The sequence below is a fragment of the Sylvia atricapilla genome, chromosome 6, assembly GCF_009819655.1.
Source record: "Sylvia atricapilla isolate bSylAtr1 chromosome 6, bSylAtr1.pri, whole genome shotgun sequence".
Taxonomy (NCBI): domain Eukaryota; kingdom Metazoa; phylum Chordata; class Aves; order Passeriformes; family Sylviidae; genus Sylvia; species Sylvia atricapilla.
Genome location: NC_089145.1, coordinates 37,835,746 through 37,850,032, shown reverse-complemented (window position 1 = coordinate 37,850,032; position 14,287 = coordinate 37,835,746). Strand labels below are relative to the sequence as shown.

Sequence of the window (14,287 nt, the reverse complement as noted above, 5' to 3'; positions counted from 1 at the left end):
CTCCCTGCTCCTTGGGTACCACGGGCAGGCAACTGCCCATCCACCTCTGCCGGGAGCTGCAATTAAACCAAGTTCACGGTTTCCCGATAGGTGAAGCTCATCCTGTTAATTTAAACAGACCATCTGCATCTTTCGAGAACGACAAACTTCATTAGTTCTGGTTAGTTAAACCGAGCGGTGATTTGTGATAATGAGCCTGAACAACCTGTCACGGCTGGGCAAGGGAAAGGGCGCACTTTTTATTATTGCTATTATTATTATTTAACAGAAAAGAAAAGGTGGGGGTGGGGGGGGGGAATAAAAGGGAGGCTTTTGTGCGGGAAAGAAGGTCAAATTCAGATTAAATTGCTGTTAGGTTAATCAGAGGAACTAATTAGGGAAGGGGGGGAACGCTGGTCCGAAGGCAGCAGGGAGCAGAGGGAGCCTTCGGGAACATCCCGAGTGGCGAGGGAAGTACTAGGAAGCCAAGGAAAAAGCACCCCTGAGGACTTTACCTGAAAACCGTGCAAAAAAGCAAAGAGGCAGCAGCTGCTCCCACCAAGCCGCAGAGGAGATTGACTCGGAAGGCGGGGGAGCCGCCGGGCAGCCCTGTGGCCACTTTGGCCAGCAGCGTGAACAGGGGGTAGCCAGGAGGGTGGGCAACCTAGGGACAGAGCAAGACAGGGTTGGAAAGGGGGAAGAGGCTGGGAATGGGAGCAGGGCAGCCCCGAGAGGATCCACTCCCTGAATCACCCTTAGCGCCCATCCCAACCCTCAGTACCCACCCCAACCCTCATATCCTTCCCAGTGCCCATCCTAAGCCCCGGTGCCCGTCCTAAGTTCCGGTGCCTATCCCAACCCTCAGTGCCCATCCCAGCCCCACAAAGATTTTTCCCTCAGTGGATCTGGCTCCACGCCTCGCCCATAATAATGAGGCGGTGAGGAAAAGGAGGTGCCACGTTTCATTAGCGTGCCTTAAAGGGCTCCTTGTTTGGGTTCACAGTATATTAGGGTCATTCAAAAGACTGTTGTTTTTTGGTTCGGTTTTTTTTTTCTCTTTCTTTTTTTTTTTTTTTTTTTTTTTTTAAATGCAGCTTCTCAACTATTTTATTGGTTAGCAAGTTGAAAGACCACACTGCTATCGGATTACCACCGCGCTGACAGTCCTAAGGTCTTGCCTAAAGGGATCATGCACCATAATAAAGTTTATTAAATAATAAAACTTATTAAAATTGTTAACCCGATTTATTTTATTCTCCCCAGCTTATACAAAATTTGGGTTGATAATAAGCCAGCTACTGTATATACAGTAAAGCCTTTGCTTTATAATTTAGTTTAATTGGATTTAAAACTTGAAGTAAATTGTCGCGTGCTGTACTTATAAGTTAGTAAAAACTGTGGTTTGAAAATAAATTAATCTACTTTACTCCATGCTTAATTAAACTTCCTTAATTCCTAAAACTGTTAATGAGAGCATTGATTAAACAATAAAACTAATACTTACTCCAAGCTCATATGCGGCTGTGATCAGCTCCCCTGTGAAAAAATAATGTAAAACCAATAATTACTATTAGGAAATGACACTCCTCCAAAGTTTTCAAAATCCAAATGCTTGCATTGGGGTTTTGCATTAATTTGACTGGATAAAACTGTAAATCTGTGGAGATTTAACAGCATGAAATTTTCTAAGAATATTTTCTCCCTCTGATGTCACTGCACAAAATATCTTTTGTATGTTTTCGCGAGACTTTTATGAACAGATAAGTGAAAATATAGGTAGGCTCGGGCAAAGAATGGCCTGAGATATTCAAAATGCAGACGTTGTGTGTGTGTATTTTTAATTTTAAACCACCTGACTCAATAACTTTCAACCACTACAGCTAGCAACACTTAAGCTGCATTGTCTGTTCAACAACCCAGTTGTTCCTCATTAAAAAAAAAAATAGAAAGCAACACAAAACCAGAGCTTTACAGTTTTTAAAGAGGAAAAATATAATCACTGATCGTGCAAATCTGCACCCTTTCATTTGGGAATGCTGCTCTCCCTTAATGCTAAAGCAATTCTGCTTCACAAGACTTTTTTAGCTGTCAGTGGATGCGGCACTCAGCTCCCATTAGAAACAATATTTAGATTTTGCATTTTGTTTGTATTTTATGCCAGGACAAATAATTGCCACAAAAAGACCCACGTTAGCAGAATAGTTGGCATCTTTAATGCACTTGACACTGGAGTATTTTGCAGCAAACACTCTTGAACAACATACACTGAATACATTCAATAGGCGCAACACATTCTGGGACAAACAAAATTTAAAATTACGGCAGGTTTTCCTTCTTTCCCTCAAATTTCATAATCCAATTTCACTGGACCTGCTAATTTTGCAAGAGCCAAGATCATGGCAGCATTGTTAGAATGGAAAGACCCAAATGAAGGGCACTGGTGGCTTTAAATACTAAATTAACAATATTTTCAGTTTCTGCACAATCACATCCTCATCACACCACGCAAAAAAGGGAGGGGAGGGGGTGGTTGTACAAACGGCACCTTTAAATTCTGGACCACGGTAAATGCTGCATTTTAAAACAAAAATGCAACTCAACCACTTCTGCCGGGGGCAGCTTCTGCAGAATTAGAGCTGTGACCTGGCAATGACTGGGGCCAAACCTGCACCAAAATCTCTGACACATGGAGTTCCTGCACTTATAGCAAACACTGGCTATTCTTATTTCAGGAAAACTTCACCCTACTGCAAAACAGCCCCCCAGAAGTGGATGCAATGGGAAAACCATCCACCCCAGTTATGAGCCCTTCAGGGTTCAGCAGCTCCAACATTTCCAGGGAATAGCGAGGCCGTGAAGGGACCAATTCTCCTGCATGCAGCAAAGGATGATGATAATAAAGGAAACCCTAAATTTGGCACTGTGGGGGTTCCCCAGTGTGCAGCAGCTGGTGATGCCCATCACCCACCACATCCCAGGGATGCTGCTCCCAAGCCAGGCATGGATTCACCTCCACTAAAGTCCTTCTGGCATGCAGCAATATGTGCAAAAGTTTAAGTTCATTCACACTGCTGTGACATTTATATCAAGGGCAAGAAAAAACCCTAAGAAATACAGCTACAAATCAACCAGAAAGCTGCAAAAAAAAAAAAAAAATAAAGCACTGGTGGAAGCCACCACCAAGCTTTGAAAGACAACAGCAGAACTTTTCCTTGTAAGAAGTAAGGGGGGGGGAAAAGGCAAGGAGACCTGCAAAAACTAAGCTCACAGGCTGCAGGTCTCTTGAATTCCAGTGGGAAAATCAAAATAAGTTAATAACACCCACCACTCTGGATAAGGCTAATTCTCTGTCTTCCACCCACACACCTGAGCAGCCCTTAAAGCCTTCATGGGCTGGAGGAGTGAGAAGGACTAATATTAAATAACAAAACACACAGTGGAAGAACTGCAGCACCCACAAACTGGGTTTCAATGTCTTTCTTGTGAGACAGAATGACTTGAGGCATCATCAGGCACTGGCTCAAACGGAAGAGTTTATTCCCTCAACTCCACAGGGCCAGGGGTTGGACTCAATGATCCTTGTGGGTCCCTTCTAATTCAGAATACTCTGTGATTCCTGACATAAACAAGTTTCTGACTGCCCAGCCTGACTCCCCCATAGAGGTGTTCAGGCAACAGGCCCAATGCTGCCTGAACCCTGATTTATTCCCAGCAAGTTTGAGAGCTGATGTTTGAAATATCACAGGGAACATTTGGTTGGCTTCTTTTTTTTTTTTTTTTTTTTAACTTTATTTGATCCTTTTTAAGCTGTTTTAACATCTGTGGATGTTTCTGAATTCTAACTCCTTCTCCCCCTATTATTCTTTCATTCATTTCTTTATTCTAACACTAAGTAACATGAGCAAGTTGCCAGTGGAAATACCGACTGCCTTTTACATTTTTGGATTACTGCAAACTTTGGGAACAATTAAAAATACAGATAGCTTAAATATAAAATAAAATACCAGGCTTCCTGCCTGGAAGCAGATACAGCAAATCCTTAAGCAGCTCTTTACTCACACAAGTAGCCTCAGTGCTTTTGGTGGCACAAATCTGAGCTCCAGGCACAGCCAAACTAAACACCTGGAGCAGGGCCACGCACAGACATTCCAGGGACTCCAGCTGAGGCATTCCACACTCAAGCCATGAGAAACCAAGGGAATAATGCCCAAAAAAGTCCTGACACTGTGATGGGACACACAGTGTTGGCTGAGACAGGCACACGGGGACAGCAGGGATGAGACTGTGTCCGCTCAGTCCCAGTGAATACAGGGAAGCCAGGCAGGAAATTTAGAAGAAAATTCAAAAAATAAATAAATAAGGAGGGACAAGGAGTGAGGTGACAGGGCTGAATAAGGGAGACTATCCTGAGAGATTTCCTCTAACTCCACAATAACCTATGGAAAGTGGGGGGAACCCTTGTGCTGTTTGGTTGCTCACTGTGTCTACTGGGATAATTCACATCAAACACAAAAACAAATCCCAGCATCCATCCATCACATCATCAGGAGAACGTGCATCCCTCTCTGCAAAGGCTGCTAATGGTTATTTACATCCCAGAGGATTGGGCTCAAGCACAATTAAAAAACAGGTTCCTGAGGCTTTGTGCAGCATGAACAGCTCAGAGCACACGGCACTTTCCACAGACAAAAAATAAAGCAAAAAATTATAATAAGAAACAAAATGGTTACAACTGTAAATATATCAATCATCACGTATTAATTGATGCACCCAGAAGGAGCACTCCTAGCCCTTTTAGTAACTTGGGAGCAGGAGCAAAAGACACCAGGATGCACATGGCCAGCCTGGCCAGTGCCTCCCTCTCTCTCTCCACACATCCTGAGCCTGTAAAACACATGAATCTATTAAAATGCTATTTGTTTAGAAGGAATTTCATGCACAGCTTGGATTCAAAACCACTGATGACCAGGAGGCACAGTGTTAAGAAGAGCCACTGAACACTGTTCTGGGATGGCACACAAAGGAAGTATCCTGGACACTTGTTCCATGAAATAAAAACTATCAACACATTTCCAGAAAAAAACAAGCTCTCCAAACCACACACTAAAACCAAAGTATTTTTTAAGCAACAACAATCAATAAAACCACACCAGGACCAAACAGGAGAACTCTGTTCCACCTGTGGGATCAGCAGTGTCAAACACAAATATTCCGACAGTCTGACACTGTCATACAAGCTGCACTTCCAGACAGGCAGATCCAAACATTTCCCTGCTGCACAAGCCCGAGAATGTGACAGTCAGTCACAGACAGCACATCTGGCAGGACGGCACATCTGTCTCCTAAAGCCACCAGCTGTCCCCAGGGCCCCTGGCTAAATCCTTCGCTGAAAGGTTCAAATACAGGCAAACCATTATGGGGTGGCCCGAGGGCACCAGCCCCAGGGGGAACCTTGCTGTGCTGACCCCACTGGGCGATTGCCCTGGCCCCTAGGGGTGCACACCCCAATGCAGGGTCTCCCTGCTGCACCCACCTGTGGGGCCAGTGCTGCTGTGGGGAGCTTTAAATGCACCAACCCCAATGGAGTGAGCACCCCAAAAGCGGCTGTACTGCACCAGTGACTGCAGGGATCTAATGGGAGCAGCAACCCTATGGGGTGACAGCAAATGCACCCGGTCCCTATAGGATGAGCATCCTTAGGGGGTGACAGCAATGCACCATCCCTACAGGATGAGCATCCTTATGGGGTGACAGCGACCCCCTGGAGCGACACTAATGCCCTAGTCCCAGTAGGATTACTGCAAACATATGGAGTGACAATGAGGTACCAGCCCCTATAGGATGAGCATCCCTATGGGCTGACAGCAAGCCTGTGGGGTGACAACAATGCACCAGCCCCTCTGGAGTGAACAATGCTATAGGGGTGAGAGGCATGCACCGGTCTATATAGGATGAGCATCCCTACGGGATGACAGCCAACCTAATGGGGTTGCACCAGTGCCCCTGGAGTGAGCATCTCTGGGATGACAACCCTGTGGGGTGACACCGACGCTCCATGGGTGACATCAATGCACCAGCTCTTCTGGAGTGAGCAGCTCTACAGGGGTGACACTGATGAACGAGTTCCTATGGGGTGACAGCCACTCCACAGGGTGACAGGAATGCACTGAGCCCTGCGGGCTCGTCCCCCCCCACGCCCCCCGCCGCAGGCTGACCGCGATGCACCAGCCGCCACGGGCCGAGGTGCGGTGACCCGGTACATTACCCGCATCCCCGCCGGGCAGGGCGGGCGGCAGCGTGGCCGTGTAGAGAGCAGCCACGGCAGCACCCAGCGCCCCAGCGGCTCCTCCCGCCCCGTTCCCTATCCTGATGCCGATGCCGGTGCCGGCCCCGGTGCCGGCCCCCGTGCCCATGTGCGCCGCCACCTTCCGGGTTCGGCCGCGCGGGGCGGGCGGGCTGTGCCATCCACCGCCTCGCGGGGGGAGCAGCCCTGTTCCGCTCACCTTCTCGCTCTCTCCAAAGCGCCTCTCGGGGCCTCTCCCATAACAACTCTCAGATAGAGAACTGGAAGAGGCACAAACCCGGTGAGGCCATTCAGCACGGCTTCCTGCTCTCGTCCATCCTCCCCCGTTGAGTGGAGTTGGTACAGGCGGAGAGGGCGTGGCGGAGGGTGAGCGCGGCCGGGCAGCCGGGCGGGACCAAAGCGCACGCGGGGTGGGGGGGGTGAGGGGGAACGGGGCGAAACCACCTCAGAGAGGCGGGGGGAAGAGGGGAGCGGAGCGCCTGCTGCCTGTCTCTTGCTCCCAGGATCGTCCGTTCAGGATGAGGCTTTTTAAGGATCAGCGCCTTCTCACCGCTCTCAGACACATCCAACCCCTCTTCGGACAGTGCTGGGTGCGAGCTGCAGCCCCTCCACCACATCCCCAGTGTGCCCATAAACAAATAATAAAGATTTAACCCCTCGATGGGGTGGCACAAGATGCTGGTGAAGGAAAAGATTGAAGGTGTCAGCCCACGGAATATTAAAAGTAGCGATTCCCGCTGCGCTAAGCAGTTAAGGAAGGCAAATAGCATCCCGAGACCTATCGATAGAGGACTAAAACACATCCGTGGAAATCATTATGGGATTGTACGAAAGAGCGGCGAGGCCATACCTGGAGAATTGAGACAGATTAAAGAGAGGCTTTTGAATACAAATGAAAAAGGTATAGAAGAGGGTAATGAGGATAATAAACAGCCTTATGGATTAGATCTAAGTGGAGACGTTAGAAAATTAGGTTTGCATTTATTAAGGGAAAAAAGAGAGCGGGATTAAGGGCTGACACAAGTGAGGAAACACATGCCATGTTCTGGGGGCTGGAGAAGCTGCTGCCAAAGGGTCCTGCTGAAACAGCAGCACAAAACCCCTGGGAGATAAAACCAAGGAAGACATTGAGGGAATTCTGGGGTCCCCAGCATAGGAGGGACATTGGCCTGCTGGAGCAAGTCCAGAGGAGGCCAGCAGGATGAGCAGAGGGATGGAGCCCCTCTGCTGTGAGGAAAGGCTGGGAGAGCTGGGACTGCTCAGCCTGGAAAAAAGGAGGATTTGGGGTGACCTAATTGTGGCCTTCCAGTACCTGAAGGGGCTCCAAGGGAGCTGGAGAGGGACTTTTCGCAAGAGCATGGACTAATAGGACAGGAGAGAATGGCTTCAAACTAAAAGAGAGTAGGTTTAGATGGGATATTGGGAAGAAATTCTTCCCTGTGAGGGTGGTGAGGCCCTTGCCCAGAGAAGCTGTGGCTTTCCCTATTCCTGGAAGTCTTTTAGGCCAGGTTGAACAGAGCTTGGAGCAACCTGGGATAGTGGAATATGTCCCTGCACATGGCAGGGAGTGGAATGAGATGGGCTTTGAACTCCCTTCCAACCCAAGCCATCTATGATGTTATGAATTTAGGGGAGCTCTGTGCACACAGCTGGGCTGTACAGAAAAGCTGAAGTTTTGACCCACTCAGAAGCCACTGGGGCTGCTTGGAGGAGCTGGTATTTGAGGGTGTGAACCATCTGGAGAAAGGCTGGGCCCGGTGGCTGCCTCCCATCTCAAAGAATCAGAATCAGAATCATTAGGTTGGAAGACACCCCCCAAGATCATCAAGTCCAACCCAACCCTAACCTCAACTAAACCATGGCACCAAGTGCCACATCTAGTCTTTTCTTAAACACATCCAGAGAAGGTGAATGCCACCCCTCCCTAGGTAGACCATTCCAGTACTTTATTATCCTTTCTGTAAAAAATTTCTTCCTGATATCCAGCCTATATTTTCCTTGGCATAGCTTGAGGCCGTCTCCTCTCCTTCTGGCAGCTGCTGCCTGGAGAAAAAGACCAACCCCACCTGACCACAGCCACCTTTCAGGGAGTTGTAGAGTGACAAGGTCCCCTCTGAGTCTCCTTTTCTCCAGGCTGAACAACCCCAGCTCCCTCAGCCATTCCTCACAGGGTTTGTGTTCCAAGCCCCTCACCAGCCTCGTTGCCTCCTCTGGATGTGCTCAAGTGTCTCAATGTCCTCCCTAAACTGAGGGGCCAGAGCTGGACACAGCACTCAACATCCTTTCTAAACTGAGGGGCCAGAGCTGGAGACAGCATTTAATGTCCATCCTAAACTGAGGGGCCAGAGCTGGACACAGCATTCAAGGTGTGTACCAGTGCCCAGTACAGGGGAAGAATGACCTCCCTGCTCCTGCTGGACACACTGCTCCTGATACAGGCCAGGGGCCCTCCTGGCCACCAGGGCACACTGCTGGCTCAATTGGCTGTTGGCCAATAGCCCTAGGTCACTTTCCACCCGGGCATTGTCCCACTGTTCCCTGTTCCATTGGGACTGCCACCCAACCTGTGGCTTGTAGTTAGAGCAACAAGATCCACTGGGCCGCTGGAGCCTGTGGTGGGTTGGAGTGTAGTTTTCTGGCAAGGTGTGGGGGCAGAACATGGCTATCTATCGTGGCACCTCCTGGGCAAACCCCATGCCCAAGTGCAGTGAGGGCTGGCAGCTCCCTCAGGGCCCGGGAGCTGGGAGCTCAATGTGCTAACATTGTGGTCTGTCTGTCCCACTGCCCTCATCCAGGGAAGCACGGCAGACCTGGACAGTCTCAACAGGTTCAGCCAGCCCTGCTGAGTGCTCATGGAGCATGTTCATGGTGATGAGAGTGGATGAGCTCAAGTCAGGAAGTCATCCTGCAGCTCAGCCAGGCAGGGTCTCCGGGTGGGCTTGGCTTTTTGGGACCCCCAGCTGGGCTGGGCAAGCTGGAATGGGCACCTGCAGTGCCACTGGAACAAGGACTGACAGCCCTAGTCTGGGCTGGAAGTGGATCCTGGGCCACTGAGGATAGAAGGGAAGCTAGGGTGGGCTGGTTATAGTCTTGGCAGACATGGAGGCAGTGTGTCTGGTAAGGCACTTTATTAATACTTTTTGTTCCTGAGCTAGGAGACATCCATGACGCAGTTAAGGGACCTGGGAAGGAGAAGTCATGCTGACTTTTTCCACCTGCATTATTTACCCAGTCCATTGCAGGGAAATCCAGACAGTGAGGTCCAGTGGTAATAGAGGGCAGGGAGCATTTCCTGCCTGCAACATGATGTGCTGGGACAGGGTTTTCTTATGCTGAGTCCTGCTTGTCCTCCTCCACACTCCAGTCATATGCACAGTTTAGCCGTTTTATTTTTCTGCATATGTCATCTTGCTGCAGCATTATGCATTCTGTGTCCTTAATCAGATTATAACCTGAAATAAGTTTTAGTTTAATGGAAAATATCCGTTTCCATGGAAATTACTTATCATGTGACTGTGATTGTACTTCCTGTTGTGCTTAGGGCTAAAACCATTAAATGATCTGTATTTTTTACACTTTCTTACAGTTCTCCTATAAATATCTATTCCTCATAACCGGTCAGAACATTCAGTCATCAAACATGGGTAATTTTGGTTTTTATGCTGTGATCTTACTCCAGATTATTAAACATTTAGGCTAATGCTGGATTCCACAGAGATCCTCATACTTCCTAGTTTGTTATTTCAGGTCTGCAAAGCCAAATTCTTGTGGATAGCTATCAGCTGTCAAGGAAATGGGCTGATATTCAGAAGTGAAGAAAATCCCAGTGCTGGTCACTTGCCTTTGGTAGCTGGCTAAGACCTCTGGTGTTCAGGAGGTAAGGGCTGCTGTGTCAGGCAACACAGCATGGAGAACTACCCAAGTGCTGTATGAGTCCTGGCCCACAGCACTGGAAATGGTGATCAGTTGAGCCCAGGAAAAAGGGAGACGTGTGGTAAAGATATTTAAAGGTTCGGGTTTATTTTTCATTATCCCACTCTGATTTGATTGGTAGTAGATTAAATATGTTTCCCCCAGATAAACCTGAGTAATCTCTCTGTTCTTGTCTCAACCCACAAACCTTCAGTCCTTTTTTTTTTTTTTTCCCAGCCAAGGTCAACTGACCACAAGCAGTGAGTACTAGTGCCTGAATTCCCTGCCAAAATGAGGCACAGACACTCAACGGAGGAAGCATTACTCAAGATGCCATTTAATGGCATATTTGCACAGGATGAAACTTCCAGAGGGACTGGACACTCTCAAAAAGGGAGAGCATTCATTGTCCATGTGGCAACAGGAGTCTCTAGCTCCAGGGTCCTTGCCACAGCCTCTTGGTCTTCGGATCTGACTCACAGAGTGAGCTTTTCATGCTGGGAAAAGGTGCAGCCACAACTTCCAGCACTGACAAACCAGTGTCTTCTCCATGTCCTCCGCGCTCAGGAACGTGGCACCTGCTCCCCAGGGAGTCAAGGATGGCTGGATACTCCTGCTAAACAACACTGAAGTACCAAGACCCTTTACTGCCACCACACACTTGACCCACCACAGTCAGATCCTCCACTCCACTGTGAATTGTGTCACAGGAGACCTGCGCAAGCTGCAGCTATAACCCTCATAAAAATTTCTCACAGAAGCCAAACCTGTGGTCGTTCCACTACTTAACCTGCAGTTTGGTGTGCATTTTCTGTGTATCCAGCTTTCGACTGCTTCATGCTACACTAGTGGCTGAGCCAGGGTGGGGACAAAGGGTGGGGTTGTGACGTGCTGTGCCACCTGTGACATCTCAGGCACGTGTCACAATGGGGGCAGCTGTAAAAGGCCCCAGCAGGTAAGGCTGGCCCAGCATTGCTCCGGAAAGCGGTGAGTGCGCACGTGCTGGGGAGGCTGGGCTGGGGACGAGGGCCAGGCCAGAAACGCTGCACCCGGGGCTGGGCTCTCCCCCTGCGTGCAAGGACAGCCCCTCCTGGGACAGCCTTGGGCAGGCCACGGTGCTGCTGCTGCTGCTGCTGCTGCTGCCGCCGCTGCTGGGGCAGCGGGACAGGCCTTGCGCCCTGCAGCTGTCTGGGGCCCCGTCCTTCCTCCCCCAGATCCCTGGGCGTCCTGTCTTCTCTCCAGCAAGCAGCAGTTCCCTCTCCCCCCTCGTAGCCTCACGCAAGGTCTTCCTTCCATCCTCCTGCAGACCATGAATTCCGTAGTATTCCTTTTCGTGCTGGTGAAGACCCTCAGCCAGTTCCTGCAGCCTGTGGGTGATGTTTGGGACGAGGAAACACGTCTGCGCATGGAAGCGCGTGCAAAGCGCCTGGAGTGGGAGAGGATTCGGCTGGAGCAGGAGGTGGAGCAGCTCAGCCTGAAGCAGGTGCAGGTCTGGAAGCCCATGGCTGTTGCTGTGCTCCTGGTGCTTGTCTTGGTCCTGTGGCTCATCGGGTGGAAAAGCAGCCTGAGGAGAGAGGAGCCTGAGGAAGAAAACAGTGGTGCAAACGAAGAGCACGTCCGAAACGGGGATGCAAATGAAGGAGACGATGGTGGAAACGAAGAAGCCGATGCGAACCGGCAGGAAGACAACAACGTGCAGGAAGCCGGCCACGTTGCTGCAAACGAAGGAGGCATGGTCCCTGCAGATGAAGGCAGCGATGCTGGGAGTGAAGAGGAAGTTGGCGATGCTGCTTTAAATGAAGAAGATGACATTGTAAATGAAGTCATCAATGATATTGCAAATGCAGCAAACGACAATGACGCGGCAAACGGAGTCCAAGGAGAAGACAATGATTTTGACGATCATGTTGGAAGAATTCTAATGGAGCGCATACAGTGGCCTGTACAGGACCTGCAGAAAGGCTGTGAGTGGACAGCTGAGCTCATGGACAATTATATAGCTTACTTTTGGCTCATCTTGTCAAACAGTTTCTACCCAGTCCTGCCAAGAGCCATCGGGGTGGGCAGTGCCTTTGAAGGGTGGAGTCCCCGAGAGCAGGATGTTGTGTACCGTGTGCTCATCCCCATGACTCCTCCCCGAGGCCACAGCTTCCACCTGGAGCTGGACTCTGCAGGGGAGAGGCACGTGAGGAACTTCCGTGTCCGTGTGCAGCTGGAGTGCACCTGCTCGAGGGAGCAGCAGGAGGAGAACATGCTGTGCTTCCTGCACCACCCCGAGGAGGAGCTGAGGAGCAATCAGGATCCCAGCCTCCTGGACACCCTGTGCACCGACTCCTACCTCGACGTGCACAAAACGGCCCGCTGGTTCTACCAGCTGGTGAGAGCAGTCTGGCCAGCTTTGCCTCAGTCACACAGCTGGCATTTAAAGCTGCTGCCCTCCAGACGCTCCTGCCAGATCAAGGTGACCAATGGCACAGAAAGCTTCAGGATCGAGGTGCTGTTTGGGGTGCAGAGAGATGACTCACACATCTTTGTGAGCAGCCAGCCGAGAGAGGCCTACACCCCAAGCACAACCTGGCCTGAGACTTATGCTGTGGCAGAGACTGAGTTCTTCGAGCACATTGCCAGGCAGGCCCCCCCTGACAGTTTGCACCTCAAATGCCTGCAGTTCTTCGCCCGTCTGCAGCTGGGCTTCGGCTTTTCCACCTACACCACCAAGACCATCGTCATGCACCTGCTCAACGTCGAGCCCGTGTCATCGTGGCGCAGGAGAGATTTGCTGCTGCGGCTGGTGGATATCAGCGAGAGCCTGCGCCTGTGTGTGCAAGCAAAACGCCTCAACCACTTCATCGTGGGCAACTGGAGGCTTCCTGGGGACATCAGATTACCCCGAGATGTTCAAATGGACAAGAGAAACAACCTCTTCCATCACCTGGCACAGCAATCGGCCGCCCACAGGCAGGCCATCAGTGAGTACCAGGTGATGAGAAAGTGGTTCAAAAGAATCCTTCTCGGGCAACGCTGAATGAAGGAAGGGGAGCAGCCATGGCTATGAGCACAGAGCTGTGCTCCGGCTGCTCACACCCAGCAGTGGAGACCCACCTCCTAGGGCAAATTTGGTGCTTTAAGGGGAAGAGGATGCGGGCAAAGGCTCTGGTGAAGGCCCCCACGGCCTCTCCTGCCGCCTCAGCAGGTGGAGGGCCATGGGAGGATTTATTCTACCTCCTTGTGTCAGATCATTTTCCAAAAGAAGGCACCCAGATCTGCACAAAGCCCCGCTCATGTGTGAACTCTTCCACTCCTAAAAGCGCACATGAAGAGAGCGCACGCCATGCATGCAAGAACAAAGTCACCAAACCCCACCTGCAACATGCAGCTGTTCCTGGCCTTTGAGAAGAGCCCAAAATGGGAGCACGAAAGGAGGAGCAATGTGGGACAGAAAAGGAAAGAAGAAAGACGGCAAAAAAACCCAAGAGGAAAACCCAGGGCTGCATGCCTGGGATTATTCCATGGGTGGACTTTGTCCTTGTCTCCGGAAGGGAGACCTTTAGGTCAGCACTGCACCAAGCGTGTTGGAGCTGACCTGAAATTTTGTTTATTGTAAGAATGTTGATTTTTTGTTTCATGGAGAGACATATATATATATTTATATATATAAATTTTTTTTTATATAGAAATTATAAACTATAAAGTTTTTCGATTAATATATTGAATAGTAAAATACAATAAAAATACTAATACAAAAATATCAGGAGACTAAGTATGTAATTATTATGTAACGATTAAAAGCAATTCCAAACAGTTGTTTATGTAATGATGCCATATGGACGTGGCGTTTGGGGACCTGGCTGATGGGTGCAGTAGGCAGCGTTAAGTTTGCGGTTGAACTAGGTGATCTTCAGGGTCTTTTTCAACCTTGCTGACTCAGAGGTTCATGTGCAGCACAACCAGTGAGGAATCAAAGCTCAGACTTAATGATGGTCACGGCTGCCTTCCAACATGGATATCTAGGAGACTGCCAATGGAGGGCAGATGAAAAGAGATCCAAAAGAAAGAACAATGGGAGCTCTTTTGAATCTTTTCAAGATTCAC

The 14,287-nt window shown here is 49.7% G+C and overlaps 2 protein-coding genes across 2 annotated transcripts in view; one reads left to right on the top strand and one right to left on the bottom strand.

The window, feature by feature from the left end:
• TMEM260 (transmembrane protein 260) overlaps window positions 1–6,392 on the bottom strand; it is a 32,702-nt gene extending 26,310 nt beyond the window's left edge. Inside the window, exons 1-3 of the mRNA XM_066322195.1 lie at window positions 6,245–6,392; window positions 1,484–1,515; window positions 495–643 (exon numbers count right to left, since the gene is read on the bottom strand). Coding sequence (XP_066178292.1) covers window positions 495–643; window positions 1,484–1,515; window positions 6,245–6,392 — 329 coding nt within the window. The remainder of the gene's footprint in view (window positions 1–494; window positions 644–1,483; window positions 1,516–6,244) is intronic.
• A 5,112-nt stretch (window positions 6,393–11,504) lies between these two features.
• Window positions 11,505–13,220, top strand: LOC136363104 (inositol 1,4,5-trisphosphate receptor-interacting protein-like 1). Its single transcript, XM_066322194.1, has one exon. The coding sequence runs from the start codon at window positions 11,505–11,507 to the stop codon at window positions 13,218–13,220; it is 1,716 nt and encodes a 571-aa protein (XP_066178291.1).
• The last annotated feature ends 1,067 nt before the right edge of the window (window positions 13,221–14,287 follow it).

Coding starts and splice junctions, on each gene's coding strand:
- LOC136363104 (XM_066322194.1), top strand. CDS start 11,505: ATGAATTCCGTAGTATTCCTTTTCGTGCTGGTGAAGACCCTCAGCCAG.